This window comes from Pseudoliparis swirei, chromosome 18, assembly GCF_029220125.1.
Source record: "Pseudoliparis swirei isolate HS2019 ecotype Mariana Trench chromosome 18, NWPU_hadal_v1, whole genome shotgun sequence".
Lineage (NCBI taxonomy): Eukaryota > Metazoa > Chordata > Actinopteri > Perciformes > Liparidae > Pseudoliparis > Pseudoliparis swirei.
The window spans coordinates 3,360,505-3,378,193 of record NC_079405.1 but is presented as its reverse complement, the minus strand read 5'-3'; the positions used below and the strand labels follow the sequence as shown (position 1 = coordinate 3,378,193).

Here is a 17,689-nt window from a genome sequence, read left to right as displayed (position 1 = left end):
CTGTAGCAACATGGCGGACCCTCCCGCTCATTATGACGTAACGAAAACCAACAATTAGTTTCAGCAGGTAATGTTTTGATCGCCGTGTATTTATTTATTTATTTGTATGCGTGTTACTCGCATAACTCAAAAAGTATTAAACCGAATCGCATGAAATTTGGTGGGATGATTGGTTATTATCCGGGGACCATTTGATTATATTTTGGGATCGATAGGGTCAAAGGTCAAGGTCATGAAACGGTCAACATCTTCTTTTTACCATAGCGCGGTCAATTTGTATCCAATTGGCATGCAACTAATGCCAAAATGTTCATAATTCAATGCCCAATCTTGTGATATGCGAAGGTATGCGCTCTACCGAGTGCCCGTTCTAGTTATAACTTGTAAACATACTTAGAACCTTGTATTATACTTCTTGTAGTCTGTAGATTATACACTAATTAAAACAGTTAGGAATATTATATTATACTACAAATCCACTGATTGTCATTGAGTTAACTAGTTTCTTCTGCTCTCAAGTGGCCATATTTAAATAAATTAAATAAACAGTTATTGTAAGTTTCCGTTCACTTGAATGTGACTCTTTGTGTCTGAAGCTACTGTCATATTTTATTTGACAATCGAAGCGATTAAAGAGAACTGGCAGGATTCTTCTTCTTCTTCTTCTTCTTCTCCTCCCCCTTCAGGATATCCACCTGTCGGGGCGGACATGGACGTGTCCATCTTGATAAGAAATGACAACAAAGAGCCCAAAAGCTTCTGGAAAGATTTAATCTCACTTACTTTCACTGTTCTAACAGTCAGGGTGACGTCAGATGCAGAAAATGCTGCTAAAAATAACTGATCCATCATTGAGGCTAACCTCCATGATGAGGCATCGCGATGCGAGGGGCGGCGTGGGGCCGCCACGATGACGGGAACGAGGACGTTTGACGCCGCGGTGGAAGCTGAACCCCAAACAGGAGGACGTTAATGGTGCATGCTTCTTTACCAACTCCGTAGAAATGTGCAGTGGAACTAACCCAGAGGCTAAAGATGGCGTCTACCTGCTCTAACACACACACACTAACACACACACGTTCAATAGAGCTTCCCACCAGAGCAAGTGTTGGGCTCACTGGAGTCTGGATTTACTGCAACAGTTTTCTTCATGAAACACAATCTGGCTATTATTATCTATTGATACCCGATCAGCACTGAGCTGAAGGCGGGTCGGCAGCAGATGAAACGGACTCGTAAGCTCAAATAATACTGCGGAATTCACCCGACATCGCACACACAGCGTCTCAGAATGTCTTTACATTTTGGGAAGGGGCATGTATAAGACAAAACATCTACCCACACACACACACACATGGGTAATGCTACAATAAAAAAATAAATTATCACCTCGATAACCACCCCAAAAATAAAAATATTTATATTCGCTCTCTCGTATTCCTGCCTTCCCGTTCCCGTCCAGCAGGGGGCGGTACTGCGTCACAGCCCGGCCTCTGGAACTGGTTGAAAGGAAGCATCAATGGACGAGCGTGATTGGCCAACGGCTCGTCTCCTCGGGACCAATTGGATGAGACGAGTGGCGGCATCTCCAAATTAATTGAGCCCACATCGGGCTGACAGTCACACGTGACGTGTTTTCTTTGTGTCCTGGCACAATAATTCAACATTGTTGAAAAACAAAAAAATGACATTGTCCAAATTAATGATTCTAAAGCAAATTATGATTTTTAAAAAGGCAAAAGGATTTTTTTCCCCAGGAACATTTAATTAATTTGATTATTTTGGATGATTTTGCGCAGTTTGCCATATTGTGATTGTATCACACATATATATATATATATGTATATAATATATGTAAGAAAAATATTCCTCTTATTAAATATTATTGTTATTCAACAATACCACGCAGCCCTAAGTTAAAGACCAAGGCTGGTATTAATCTATATATATATTTTCTTATTGTCAACAAATCCCACGAAGAGACCAAAACCAATAACACATCCTGACTTCCTGTCTCTGGCTCGCAGCCTCAAAGCAAAGTGTTCCTACTGCGGGAGTAGGAATTAATTTAAAGATAGATCAGACGCGCACACACACACACACACAAACACAAACAATCCCACCACAAGGACCCGTGTGTTTCTGGAGCTCCTGTATCACACAATCTATCACATATTTATACAAGCACTTAAAGGACTTCTCGCCCATGTCGAGTTAAAAAGTTCACTTCTTGACATTGGAAGAAAAAAGAAAGAAAGAAAAACCCAGCAACAGGAAGTAGTGAACAGAAGCCGCTCCGGAGCTTTACAAAAGGAAAGTTGAATAATTCCACACAAACTGAGCGACTCCGTCTTCTGAGGACGATCGAAGGCTCCGGGAAATCCGATCGGACCGCGGTTCCGATTGTTTCGTCAACGGCTGAATTCCAAAGTCGAGACACTCGAGTCCTCGAGGCGGTGGTCAAGGCGCCGAGTCGCCGACCGCGAGTCCCCAAATAGAGTCTGAAGATTCCCCCCCCCCCTTCAGTCGGCCATCAAACAAGATGACCCCCCAAATCTATTTTATACATTAAAATAAACTTCAAATCTCACATTTTAAATTCTGGGTACTTTTCCTAAAAGCAGCTGGTTGCTGTCGTTTTTTAATTTTTTTTGTTTTTTCATAAACCAAACAGAAGGAAATAGTGCATTAGCTTTGGGACTATTTTCAGCTGTGGGTCGATCCACATGTGGCGCTCGAGGGAGGATCAGTGGCAGCAGGACGGTGTGTGTGTGTGTGCGTGCTGATAATTCAGGAACATGTCACCCAGGGCAACACGCCGATGTGTTTTTAATCGCTTCAGACAACAATGGAGCTCTACGGCTCAGAGGACGGAGCGGCGTCGGGCTCTGGACACACGGACAACGCTTTGAGAAGAGTTTGTTTTAAAAATGGGATTTGTTAACGAGAAGAAAAATATCAGCAGGCCAGATTTTGGGGGGAAAAAAGTGACTTTACACAGAAACCCAGAGGATGAGTTCACACCGACGACCAGCGGAAACACTCCGTGTTCTCTCCCCGAAGCGCTACGGAACAGAAGAAGAAGAAGACGAAGAAGAAGAAGAAGAAGAAGGAGTCGCCGTCTATTGCTTGGATGTGTTGATGAGTGCGTTGTGAGGCTAAAAAGAGTCATGTTCACCGGTCCAGGTTGGGTTTGCTGAGGAGTGGAGGATGTGGGGAGGAAAGGGGGCGGGGTCTCAGGGAGGAGGGGGAGGAGCTTGAGTGAGTGTTGGCCAACTTCAGAGGGAGGCCCCCCCCCCTCTGAGTTTCAGAGAGGCGCTGTCAAACCGCTCCACGGACAACTGTTCCCCAGCTGTGTGTGTGTGTGTGTGTGTGTGTGTGTGTGTGTGCTCCTTTTTGTCCATCTTGGCGTTTGGGGAACTCGGGAGGGATGACGCCCGTTGCCGGTCCTCCTTCCATTCGTGTGTTTAGCCGATTCTTGTTCTGGATGTTTGAGCTTCGCTGTAAATCCTGAGTTTAAAGATTTCCCCTCCAGACACATTTTAAGACTAAAAGTGTCCATTTTGAATACGAGCGTCTGTCTTCGTCCTCTGATTGTGAAACTGGAAACACAAACATCCTGCGCGGTGAAGCTCAAATATCTAGATTAAGAAGCGAAAAGCTAAATATAATTGCGAGCGGCGGGAGACTTCCGGGTCGGACCTTCAGGGTTCTGGTTCTGGGGTTTGGGTAATGCATGATGTCCATGCGGTCCTCACAAATACAGGAGTACAAGTGTGTGTGTGTGTGTGTTTTGCAGAGCCTCAAACGGACAAAAGTTCTCCGTATCGGCTCCGAGGTTTCACTCCTTTCGGCTCCGCTGTCCCGCCGTCTGTTGCTATAGTAACCGCTCTACTGTAGAATGCCAACGTCGCCATGGTGACGGCCGAAATAAGCTCCTTCCATATTTACAGCCAAAGCGTCTCGAGAACGCTGCGGCACGACCTGAACTAACAACAAGCTGTGTGTGTGTGTGTGTGTGTGTGTGTGTGTGTGTTCGCAGCTACGCCAAGTTGTCGCCTTGCAGACCCTCCAGGATCTGGACCAGGCTCTCCAGTCCGAACACGTAGCCGCGGTCCGGCCCGTCGTGCACGGCCGTGTCGCCGCGGAAACCCTTGAAGGTGGAGTGGGCGAAGTCGATCATGCGCACGTCCACCAGGGGGCGCTGTTTGGGCCGGGTGCGGCTGCGGGGAGGAGGGAGCGGAGGGGAGGAAATTGAGCCGGGAGCCGAGGAGGAAGTGGAGGAGGAGTCTGGATGTGGGTGGTGCGAGGGGAGCGGCGGGTGGAAGGAGTGGCAGTCTGACTTGGTGGGCGGGGCCTGCGGGGGAGGGGGCGGGGCCACCGGCGCCGGTCCAGGTCCCTGAGGGGGCGGCGGCGCGGGGGGGTCTGGATTCTGGCTCAAATCCATTTCACGGAGGGCGTCTGGGGCCGGCGGTGGGTTGGGGGCGGGGCCACGGCGGGGCTCTGCGGGGGCCGCGGCGGGGGCCTTCTGCTGCCCAGAGCTGAGACTCTCAGGTTCCTACAGACAAGAGTCACAGCATCAGCATCGTAAATAAATAAATACAATAAAAACGTGATTTAAATTCCGTTGTCCGGCCGCCCACCTTGCCCTCGTAGATGATGAGCAGCGAGGACGAGTAGAAGCGGTAGGACGCCTGGCTCTCCAGCACCGCCTTCAGGCTGCGCAGCTTGTGGAGGATGGGCTCCACGAGGTCCCGCCTCAGGCCGCGCCCGTTGTGCATGTACTGCTGCAGCGCCTGGCGGAAGCCGTCGCTCGACAGGCCGCGGCCGTAGTACTTGTTCCGGCACAGGTAGTGGCCGGTGTTCAGCTGGTACACCTGCGGGGACACGAGCCTCAGACACAGGTCGACCACCGGGACTTTAGAGTGAATAACAAGTATTTACCTTAAATGACAAAAGAATACATATTTATATAAATGTTTATTCATTTAATTAAACTGCGTGAATGAACATATGAATATAACATAATTTCCAGGAGTTTTCCAAAACTTTTGGGATTCCATTTTTTTTCAAGGACTTTTCCAGGCCTGGAAATAACCATTTTAAAATCCCAGGACTTGTCCAGGTTTTCCATGACTGTAGGAACCCCGTCAAGTACTGATGAATGAGGATGTTTTATTATAGCAGAACTCATGACTACTGTGGTATTGATATACAGGACTGTCTCAGAAAATTAGAATATTGTGATGAAGTTCTTTATTTTCTGTAATGCAATTAAAAAAACAAAAATGTCATGCATTCTGGATTCATTACAAATCAACTGAAATATTGCAAGCCTTTTATTCTTTTAATATTGCTGATTATGGCTTACAGCTTAAGAAAACTCAAATATCCTATCTCTAAATATTAGAATATCATGAAAAAGTATACTAGTAGGGTATTAAACAAATCACTTGAATTGTCTAATTAACTCGAAACACCTGCAAGGGTTTCCTGAGCCTTGACAAACACTCAGCTGGTATAAATCTTTTTTTTTTACTTGGTCTGAGGAAATATTAAAATTTTATGAGATAGGATTTTAGAGTTTTCTTAAGCTGTAAGCCATAATCAGCAATATTAAAAGAATAAAAGGCTTGCAATATTTCAGTTGATTTGTAATGAATCCAGAATGCATGACATTTTTGTTTTTTTAATTGCATTACAGAAAATAAAGAACTTTATCACAATATTCTAATTTTCTGAGACAGTCCTGTATATATATATATATATTCTTGACCTTTTAGATTTTTATCTAGATCTATATAAATATATATGTTTATTATTATTATTATATAGATCTATATAAATATAAATATATATATAAATAAATATAACTATATAAAGAATGTTTATTCTTGAGTTCCATTACTAGATTTTTATCTAGATCTATATAAATATATATATAAATAAATAAATACATATATAAATGTTTATTCTTTACTTCCATTATTAGATTTGTAGCTATATATATATGTATATATATATACAATTTTTACACACTGTAAGTAAAAGATCTGAGTACTTCTTCCACCACTTTTGACAACGTATTGCTGGTGTTATTACTTCTTAGTAACATGATTATTGGTAGCAGGAGCAAGTAGTGGGAGTAACACTTGAGGTACTCGCGGGTTGTATTTGGTAGAAGTATTCTAAGTCGTATAAATACATCATCTGAGTCTCCACCTCCCAAAAGATGAAGCCAAGAAAATAAGTAGAAAAAAGTCAAATCTATATTTCTACGCTGGCATTAGGAATCCTAATATTGTTGTGACTCTGCCCGCTTCATCTCAAACCCAACGCCCTGAAGATAATTGTCTATCTGATGGTGAATGTGAGGCGGCGGTGGGGGTCGTACCTGCATGCCACACACGCGCACCCCGAGCGACGCCGACGTGCTCTGTTCACATTTCTTCATCTGCCGCGCCGCCTTCTCCTCGGAGGCGTCGTCGCCGTGCTGCCTGGTGCCCATCTTCAGGTCCAGGATGCACGGGTACGAGAAGTGGTGCACCACGTTCTCCAGCAGCAGAAACTCTGGTTCAAACGAGGCAGTTAAGGAGCAAACATTTCGGGGGTTTTGGGGGGGGGGGGGGGGGGTCGAGCGGGAATCGTCTCCGGTCTCGACGTGTTTCTGGAGATTTGTTTTTATTGACAAAATCCACGAGGAGAGAAGGCGAGGAAAGGAATGGAGGATGCACAAACTGGGCATTGTCTCTCCAAGTGGAGCTGGTGGAGGACACAGAGTGTGCGCTGCTGTGGTTTCCAGGCAGCTGCTCCCTTTGAAGATGAAGATCAAAACGCAACCTTTGACCCCAGATAACCTCAGCGCCCACCCTCTTCCTCAGTCTCACTGACATTTACGCTCAGCGCCTGGTATCGAACCGGCAGCACGCACAACATGATGGAGCCAGCATCACTCGGTCTACAATCGTTACATCAGTGCTATATATATATTTATATTTTTTTATTTTATGTATTATTATTATATAGATCTATATAAATAAATATATAAAGATTGTTTATTCTTAAGTTCCATTACTAGATTTTTATCTAGATCTATCTATCTATATTTTTTTACTTATCTAGATCTATATAAATATATATAAATAAATAAATATAAATATATATGTTTATTCTTTACTTCCATTACTAGATTTTTAGCTAGATCTATCTATATTTTTTTAATGTATTTATATATATATATAAATATACACACATTTATATATATAAATAAATGTTTATTCTTGACTTCCATTACTAGAGTTTTATCAAGATCTATATAATATATTTATATATACTGTAAAAAAAAATATATATATATTTATTTACAGTATATAAATATATATATATATTTATATAATGTTTATTCTTGGCTTCCATTACTATATTTATTTATTTTTTAGTTTGGAAGCCGTAAATGTTTTTCGCCCTCTGACAGAAGCCTGGCTGTGATTGGTGGAGGAAGGATACTGAAGAGTTTGCGGTCCTTGGACTCGGACCTCATGCGGCTGAGCTGCTGCTTGTGGCAGCGCAGGCTCCAGGGGTTGTGGCTGATCTTCTCCGAGCTCAGGCCGCTGTTCCAGTCCAACATCTGGAACGGGACGTCCGAGTGGATCTTGGGGTCGAGCCTCGGACTCTTCAGCTCGGCGAGGCTGCGGGGGAGGGGCGACTCGTCAACAAAAGAAAATCTCACTTCAAATCGTCGTTGATCTGCTCGTCTCTTACGTGTCGGCCATGTCGGCGTCGTGCGACTCCCTCTGGTCGGGCCGCTCCTCCTTGTTCTCGCAGGAGGAGGAGGAGCGATGGAGGCTGCGCCGCGAGTGCTTCCTCCTCGGCTGCTCGCGCTCGGGGGGGTCGCTGCGCTCCTCGTGCTCCGCCGGGCCACCCGCCCCCTCCGCGCCGCTCTCCACGTAGGGGTAGGCCACCAGGTTGATGTAGCCGTCGGAGTCGCCCTCGAAGCAGACCAGCACCACGCCTGGCGGGGAACATTCAAACTAAAGTCAATACATCTCCTAAAATCACTGGGGGGGGGGGGGGGGGTACACTGTACAGATTATTTAGGGGGACATGTTTCCCCACTGACTGAACTCCAGGGGCATTAAAAAGGAAATTGGGGGCACTTTTTGAAACTTGTGGAATAACATTTAACCGTTGATAAAAATAATGACTCTACTTATTCAATCTATTTACAGGATATGAGCAATTGTCATAAAAATGGCAATAATAAGACTATTAGGCAGCAGTCTACAGATTAAACGTGTTTTATGAGATCTTTTTAACAAAACAAAAAAACAGAAATCAGACATTTATTTTCAATTTGATTTCTTTGTGGTTATTTATTGTTATATATATATATTAGGGCTGTCAGCGTTAACGCGTTAATCTATGCGATTAATTTGGCCGCGTTAACGCACTAAAATATTTTAACGCAATTAACGCAAATTTTTTTTTTTTTTTACCGCAGCAGTACGGTTTGACACTGTTTCCGTTTTTAAAACAATAATTTCTCCGCGAAAATAAGGAGCAGAAATCAGTTTAAACTCGTGGATGAATCAGTCGGGTTTCCTCCTGCTCCTCCTTCCTCCCGTCTCCCCCTCTGATACACAGAGGAACGGAGGGCGACGTGTCGGGACACGCGGCGCGGAAAGAACTCGTCACACGAAACCTTCACCGTGATTGGTCAATCCGTTTGTCTGTCAACATTTCGGGGGGAAAAAAACCAATGAACACTCAGTAAATTACAAAGGACCTCCCATCTCACAGGTTAGGCTCATTTAGCAGCCTGTCAGTCAGAGAACCAGAGGACACGGCGCGAGGACAATGAGGCTCATTTCAGAGCTGAGATTGTTCTGGAATGTTTGATGTAAAACACGTGGGGGTGTGTCACATGCAAAAAACTTTAAACGGTGAATTTAATTTATTTTGTAAAATGTATAAAATGCCCCCAGCCTCCAGAGGGTTAACGTGACATATGTGAATGTCAGTCAGTCACCAAGGCCACTGGTTCTGCTGTTGTTCAGTGTTAAAGATGACAGGACCAATGGGGTCTCAATATACTTCTTTTTTTTTACTAATCTGATGTTTCACTGAAGAAACAATTTATCATCCACGATATTAAATACCTCGCTGGCACTTTATATGTAGGAGCCTCTTTGAAAACACAGCTCTGTGTGAAGTTTTGTGTTTAAAAAGAAGAGAAACACTTTTAACCCTTGTGTTGCCTTCGGGTCATTTTGACCCGATTAAATATTTAACCCTCCCCCCGCCTTTGGGTCATTTTGACCCGATTCAATGTTTCACCCTCCTGTTACCTTTATATTTACTAACATATTTTACCCTTTGGGTTCAATTTGACGCCAGCAATTAAAACCTCCAGAAAATTATTAGAATTAATATTGTTTTCCAAGTTTAAGTGTGAGGCACTTTATGTTTGTTTGTTGACTACCGAAAGAACACCGACATTAAACATTGAATGGGGTCAAATTAACCCGAAGGCGGCAGGAGGGTGTAATATTGATTCGGGTCAAAATGACCCGAAGGCAACACAAGGGTTAAACGGTGAATTTTGTTTTGTTTTGTAAAATGTATAAAATGCCCCCAGCCTCCAGAGGGTTAACGTGACATATTTGAATGTCAGTCAGTTATCAAGGTCACTGGTTCTGCTGTGTTCAATGTTAAAGATGACAGGACCAATGGGGTCTCAATATACTTCTTTTTTTTTTACTAATCTGATGTTTCACTGAAGAAACAATTTATCATCCACGATATTAAATACCTCGCTGGCACTTTATAGGTAGGAGCCTCTTTGAAAACACAGCTCTGTGTGAAGTTTTGTCTTTAAAAAGAATGAACTTTTAACTTTTAACTTGTAATTGTGATTAATCGCGATTAATCGCGATTAATCGCGATTAATTAATCGCAATTTCAAACTGTGCGATTAATTAGTTAATTTTTTAAAATCGATTGACAGCCCTAATATATATATATATTTTAAATGATATTTATTCATTTTTGTGTGTACCCACCGAGTACAGCGATACAGATGATAAGACACACAACAAAGAACAAAAACAAAACGCTATTAAATTATCATAATTATCAGAGGAAATTATGGGGTCATTTTTTGCCTCTCGTGATCAGGGACAAAATGATATTCGCTGTTGTGTATTTCACACAGCGGTCACACACCGGCAGCGACTACACACGTTGTGTCGTCAGGTGGAAGTTCTCCTGCGCGAGGTCACAGTTTGTAGACATACACTACCGTTCAAAAGAAATGTCTTTATTTTTCAAAGAAAAGCACTGTTTTTTCAATAAAGATAACATTAATCATAAATACACTCTCTACATTGTTAATGTGGTAAATGACTATTCTAGGTGGAAACATCTGGTTTCTTATGAAATATCTCCAGAGGTGTATAGAGGCCCATTTCCATCAACTATCACTCCAGTGTTCTCATGGTACATTGTGTTTGCTAATCGCCTTAGAAGACTAATGTCTGATTAGAAAACCCTTGTGCAATTATGTTAGCACAGCTGAAAACAGTTATGCCGGTGATATAAGCTATACAACTGGCCTTCCTTTGAGCTTGAAGTTTGAAGAACAAAATTAATACTTAAAATATTAATCATTATTTCTAACCTTGTCAATGTCTTGACTATATGTTCTATGAAATGTTCAATTCATTTGATAAATAAAAGTGTGAGTTTTCATGGAAGACACGAAATTGTCTGGGTGACCCCAAACTTTTGAACGGTAGTGTATTATATTATTATTATTATTACTATATTCAGCCCAACAGGAACAACCGTAAATCATTGTGGAGCAACGGCGCGTGTTATTGCACCGTTTTTGTTTATTTTTAATTTGTTTAAGTTGGAGTTATCGCAATTAATGTCAGCACCCCGGAGCACCTGAGACAGAAGTTCCTGTGACTTTAAAATACTAAACGTGTTATCTGAGGAAAAGAAAAGTGACAACAGTGTCGAGTGTTTTATGATTATAGTTGTAGATGCTGAATGAAGAACGCCTGGATAATCATCAAAACAGAAATAACTAGAACGGGCACTCGGTAGAGCGCATACCTTCGCATATCACAAGATTGGGCATTGAATTCTGAACATGTTGGCATTAGTTGCATGCCAATTGGATAAAAATTGACTGCGCTATGGTAAAAAGAAGATTTTTACCTTTTCATGACCTTGACCTTTAACCCGATCGATCCCAAAACCTAATCAGATGGTCCCCGGATAATAACCAATCATTCCACCAAATTTCATGCGATTCGGTTTAATACTTTTTGACTTATGCGAGTAACACGCACGCACGCATATAAATACACGGCAATCAAAACATAACCTTCCGCATTTTCAATGCGACGGTAATAATACTCTTTTATATCGTAATTTGCACTTGTATGGAGGTCCAAATATAATTATTATTACCCCTCCCCTCCCCCCCCCGAAGATCTCGTCCAAACTGAAGCGTGCGCTCCGTCCAAACAGGAAGCTGGAAATGTGATCCCACAAAGTCAAAAACACTTTGAGGATGAAACGACCTTGGCAGGTTGAGGGTCGTCCCCGGTCAGCTGTCTGTCTGTCTGCCGTTCAATCAGCAGGACAATGGCGCCGATCCAGGGCTAAGGATAGCCTCCTTATGGACCGCTGTTGTCATGGCACTGGGGCCCCCAGCACCCAGCGAGGTGAACTGGTGGGAACTGGGAGAACAGATAACGGGATGGAGGCGTTCTATGCACACGCACACTGGACTAAACGGGTGCACAAAAGGTCTTTAGAAAGGCTAATCAAGCATGTGTGTGTGTGTGTGTGTGTGTGTGGGGGGGGGGGGGGGCACTGAGGTTGTGTCGGGGCCCTCAATTGTTTTGTTATTTTTATCCCAAGATCCTTTCAGATCTTTCTCGTCGCGCTTTGAGATAAACTTTTTTCATTCTCTTTGGCGAGTAACGCGTCGACTACGATTGCGCAATAACGTGAACACGCACAGGTGACGTATTTTATTGAGGCTCTCTGGCTGATTTCAGTTTTATCCGATAACAACAATCTTTACATTTTGTCCTGGAACCTTTGAACCGCAAGTCTCGGAATAATAAATAATCTTTGCCTGTTTCCAGATTGATTTTCTGCCATTTAAAAAAGAAATTGTGTCCATGTCGATTATTTTTAGTTCCTTCTATAAAATCAGAGAATCCTAAAAACTCCGTGCCATCGTAACCACAGTATAATAATACATATAAATACGTTTACTATATATTTATATACATATATGAAATGTATTCTCTGCCTTTAACCCATCCTCAGCAACGAAGGGGCAGTGGGCTGCGGTGCCGCGCCGAGGAGCAGCTGGGGGTTCAGTGCCTTGCTCATGGACACGTCGACGTGAGACTAATGGGGAGAGCGGGGATCGAACCGGCGACCTTGCGGTTGCAGGACGACCGCTCTCCCCACAGTCGTTTATAACCTGATGTTTGAGTGACGAGGGACACATAATGTGCGCCATCTGGTCAGTAGGTGGCGCTGCAGCAGCATCTCCTACCTATAAATCAAGGAGGCCATGAATGCGTCATCAAACTTTTATTTCAGACTCAAGGTCCCGATAGTAGTATGTCTGTATGTGTGTGTGTGTGTGTGTGTGTGTGTGTATGTGTGTGTGTGTCCTTCACATTTCTCCATCCGATCTACTTCACACTTGGCGAGCGAGCGGCTCGACCCGAGGACGCGCGGTGTCGGATTTCGGAGCTCTTCGAACGCACGACACGCGTTCAGCGTCGATGAACTTTGAACAAACGAGAGAGCGCGGCGTCGATGTCGAACGCCGCCGCCGAACTCTTCTTCACCGGAGCGCGGTGTCGGGACTCAAAAGGAAACCCAACGGGAACGAGCCGTCGTCTTCTTTCCACCATCAACATCTCTCTTCTTCTCCTGGTTTAGTGTGTCCTCGTCTTCTTTCTCACATACACATGGGAGAGGATGAGCTGTGTGTGTGTGTGTGTGTGTGTGTGTGTGTCTGTGTGTGTTTCCGTAACTACAGCAAAAGCGAGTGGAAACAGCTCCGTGATGATGAAGAGCAGAGGAACCACTTCACCGCTCCTAAACATCCGTCGGCCTCGCCGGCTGATTTTCACATTCCATGTCGTTCACTTCAAAGCATTTTGAATGAAAGAATAGAAATAATCGCTCTTTCATTTCTTTTGATAACACATTTCTTTTTAAGCGTCATCAGCCAAAGGTTGGTATCCAATGGCTTTTTTATTATTTTTATTTATACATTCAAAGCTTTTCTTGGAGTTTTTTCCCGAAATGAAGCTTCGGATGTTTTTTCGACATTTTTCACGACGTTAAGGGAAAACGATGAAGTTTCCTCACTGTTTATATGATGATGTCATGTTGTGAATTTTTTTAATGATTAAATCTACTCAGAATGTGTGTTCACAAAGTGGCTACAACTTTTATATTAATAATTGTCACAAAAAACAAAAAAAGATCCCCGTCGACCCGAGTCGGTTGTCAGTCCTTCACAATAAGAGCGCTTAGCGAGCGAGCCGGAAAGTCAAATTGGACCTCTGAGTAATCGAGAAGGATGAAACATCCAGCTCGTGTGAACGCAAACGAGAGAGACGCTTCCGGGATGGATCCGTCTGCTGTGGATCTCACGACACGGCGGCGCGTCAGACGGGAAGGGGTCGCTGGAGTTCACTCGTGTGAAATCCCCGGCGAGCGGCGGCTGACCTTTATACTCCGGGGTGAACTCCCTCATGTCGGGAGGCAGAGACTCGTAGAAGCGCTGCTCCCTGCTGATCAGAGGCTTGCACACTGTGTGGTCGTCGTAGCGCATCATGCTGGTGTGGCCTCCCACCTGCACACACACACACACACACACACAATCAGCACGAGGAGCTTGTATGACGTCATCACCGTGGAACTCCGTCGGCGTCTCCGCCCACCTGGTGTACGAAGGGCTCCAGCGGGACGCCTCCTTCCCGTGGTCGAAGTGCAGCTCCTCCCCCTTGCCCCACCCCCTGTAACTTGTTGTCCATGATGTTGGTGTGAGGGAGGCACATGGCTCCTGGCGGACGCGCCGCGCCTCCTCCTGCCGGGGAGAGAAGGAGGTGTGAAACCGATCTCGACATCGTCGAGGGGGTCCCGGGCCCCGGGTCCTACCTTGGACATGGGCTCTGATGTGCAGCGACGGGGAGGGGGGGGCGCAGGGCACCACGGGCTGCTGGGAGCGCACGCCGGCCCCGGGGGGAGGCGGCGCCAGACCGAAAGACCACCTCGCACAAAGCCTCCAATCAGAGCGCTCCAATCCACCGCCGGCAGCACCGAGACACGGTCCGGTCCGTGGGCGGAAGGGGGGGGCGGAGGGAAGGCCGGGTCACCGCTTCCTGTGGGGAGAGGGAATAATATTATTAATGTGGGTTTCAAGTTGCTGTGAGGAACTTTGAAAGAGTTACATTTAGTTCTTTATGCTCGTCATCTGTGTTACCGGGTCGGATTCTGGAGGATGTTTGATTTTTGGGGTCAATTCTTTCATTGGTCGCAACAGTCGGCCTGACATTTAGCAGCGAGCCTGCCTCTGTGCAGGAGTTGAACCTCCTCCTCCTCCTCCAACACACATGGAGTTCAAAGGGAAGAAGAGGACGGTCGATTGTCTTCGTCATCAATAAAAATGCTGCCTTGCTCATTACACTCGTCTTCAAAAGCTGGGAATGGAGGCAAATAATGTGTGTGTGTGTCTGTCGCTCAAACACACACTAAGCACACGTTACACCACTCTAGTCTCATGGGGTTGGGGCAGAGGATCTTTGAAGGATGATCCGATAGATCCCCGTGATTATCGAAGAGTGTTTTAACTTGAAATGCCCGTCCCTAAAATTCCATTCCATTTTAAATTAAACTTTATAGCCCAATATCATAAACTTGCCTCAGAGGGCTTTACAATCCGTACACATCCCTGACCTTTGACCTCACATGGGTTCAGGAAAAACTCAGAAGAAATAGAAATAATACAAAGACACAGAATGTAGCTTTCTTAAACATTTAGTGTTTTTAACTCAGATAATCGACTAAAAAGACAAAACTATTTAATGAAAAAAGTCTTTTGATACAAGAATAAGACTAAATTTACAAAAAATACCAGACAAAAATAAGATTAAAAAACATTTTGACTTAAAGTAATGATAAATAATGAATATATAAAGACTATTTCCACGACTTGATCTAAAACAGCCGTCACTGATCTGCACCGTTATTCCATAATGTGTTAGTGTGTGTGGGAACGGGCAAAAACTGGCTCACCGGTCGGCTTTAAAACCCCAAAACTCTGAAAGACAAACCCGACACACACACACACACACACACACGTCGCTGTATTGTGTGTCTGAGGTAACGGAGTCTGAACCGGCTTATACAAATAACACTCAGGGTTTTCTGGGCTTGTTGCCACAAACAGTTTGACATCAAACTATCCAGCATGTCGGCGTTGACCAGACCGTCTCACACACACACGAACACGAACACACACACACACGCACACAAAATGAAGCCCTGCAGCACAGGTGTGAAACACAAGGCCCGTGGGCCGAATCTGGCCCGCCGCATCATTTTCTGTGGCCCCTGACGGCTTTCAAGACACATGATCACATGAAAAATTGCCCGTGCTTTTATTTTGAAGGTTTTAAATTAAATGGATTTACGTTGTAATATTAGAGACATTTTCTTATGCACAATATTTCTACACTCAAATAAACAATAATCAAATGCAAAGAGAGTTATTTAACAACATGTTCGAGGAGTTTATAAAGTGTCCCGGCCCTTTAAGAGGGCGGCCATGATGCTGATGTGGCCCACGGTGAAAATGAGTTTGACACCCCCGCCCGACAGTATCAACTGGGACCGTAAACTTCCTGGAACACACTTTACATCCCAAAACCACGACAACGTAGTCCTCGTCTTTTGTCCCAACGCCCACAAATATTTTTAAATAAAATCTCAACTAGATGACAAAAAAGGTTCAAGAACAAAACAAAAAAACCCACCCATTCTGGTTTCAGGTGTCCAGATACTTTTGCCGATAGTTTTCCTGGTTTTTATTTCCACCTCCTCTTCTCTAATTGTTCTCAAATCCCTTGCTACACCACAACACCCCCCCCTCCCTTCTCCCATCATGCACCTCAAAGCTGCCCCAAAATGACTCACCGGCGCCTGCCTGAAGACACGAGACGAAAAGTGGGAGGAACAGAAGAAGATGAGGATTGGAAGACCCGCCGCCGCCAGCCGGCTCGTGTGTATCCGAGTGCGCGCGTGTGTGTGTGTGTGTGTTCCTGAAGGCATCGTCTGGTCAATGTCAGCGCTCGCTGATGATATCATGACGTGGGCTGTAACAAAGATGGAGTAACGCCAAACACAACCTCTACAGGTTCAGAAACAACGAGACATCGTTCTTTCCCTCCGACACCCGACTCCTCTTGGAAACTGAGAAATAAAGATTAAATAATAATACAAATGGTGAAATTGTCATGTTCATGTCTGAATATTCCTGTCGTTAGAATTTCAGCTGATCTTTTGTTTATTTATTTATTTATTGTATCCCCATTAGCTGACGCCTTAGCGACTGCTAATCTTCCTGGGGTCCACAAAATCTGATCTGATCAATACAAACGTGAAACTAACTTCAGCAATGTGTTTTTCTTCTTCCTCATTTCTTCCTCCCGGTTACGTCGTTTCTCAGCTTTCCACAAACCCAAAAGTTTGTGTATATATATATATATATATAAATAAATATTATAAATATATCTATGTATAAATATATATATATATATATAAATATGTATCTATATAAATATGCATCTATATAAATATGTATCTATATAAATAAATATATAAATAAATATGTATCTATACAAAAATATATATATAAATACATTTAAATATACACACATTTAAATATATATATATATATATACATATAAATATATATACACAGATATTTGTCCAGCTGGCTCCTCTGATTACCATCCGGGGTAATTGATCAATCAGTCGCCTGCGTATCTGGATCAGCTGATTCTGTCGGTCTCGTTATCATCGATGTATTGATTACAACATGACCTTGACACTCTCTCCTCATAAGATAAGCGCTTTGCTGGTTTTAAAAAGGTTGAAGGGTCGTCTGTTACATTTCTTCCAGCATTAGCACAGGCGCAGATTATTTAGGCTAATTAATTGATCTGTACTTGGAAAAAAATTGAGCAAACATTTTTTTTAAAGTGCCTTTAACTGGCATAAATATTATTTACATAATTATTCAAAAGGCTTGTTTACACATTATTATTTGTACAACTTGTTTCTTGAATATCGAAATCAGCGTCGGAAATACACCAAAGAGCAAAACTGCCCCTAAAAAATATAATGTTGCCCCTGATATCACGAGAGAGGGCAACAAAGGCCCCCATCATTTCGATAATTTAATAGCCTTTTGTTTTTGTGTCCTATCTGTACGTCCTGTACTAGGTAGGTAAACAAAAAAATCAATACATATCATTTTTTATTATAAAAAAACAAAGAAATCAGGGTTTTCCTGGGTCAAAATGAGTCTTCGGTGCTCCCAATAAAAAAAAATTGTTAGCGGACTTTTTTT

At 43.5% G+C, this 17,689-nt stretch overlaps 1 protein-coding gene across 2 annotated transcripts in view; it reads right to left on the bottom strand.

The window, feature by feature from the left end:
* Positions 1 to 753: 753 nt before the first annotated feature.
* ip6k1 (inositol hexakisphosphate kinase 1) overlaps positions 754 to 17,689 on the bottom strand; it is a 31,245-nt gene continuing 14,309 nt past the window's right edge. Inside the window, exons 2-9 of one of the 2 annotated variants that reach the window (XM_056438356.1) lie at positions 14,215 to 14,438; positions 13,998 to 14,143; positions 13,783 to 13,909; positions 7,762 to 8,011; positions 7,507 to 7,688; positions 6,395 to 6,576; positions 4,644 to 4,877; positions 754 to 4,558 (exon numbers count right to left, since the gene is read on the bottom strand). In XM_056438356.1, the coding sequence (XP_056294331.1) occupies positions 4,043 to 4,558; positions 4,644 to 4,877; positions 6,395 to 6,576; positions 7,507 to 7,688; positions 7,762 to 8,011; positions 13,783 to 13,909; positions 13,998 to 14,114 (1,608 nt within the window). In that variant the 5' untranslated portion in view covers positions 14,115 to 14,143; positions 14,215 to 14,438 and the 3' untranslated portion in view covers positions 754 to 4,042. The remainder of the gene's footprint in view (positions 4,559 to 4,643; positions 4,878 to 6,394; positions 6,577 to 7,506; positions 7,689 to 7,761; positions 8,012 to 13,782; positions 13,910 to 13,997; positions 14,144 to 14,214; positions 14,439 to 17,689) is intronic. The other variant, XM_056438357.1, reaches the window with a different exon arrangement.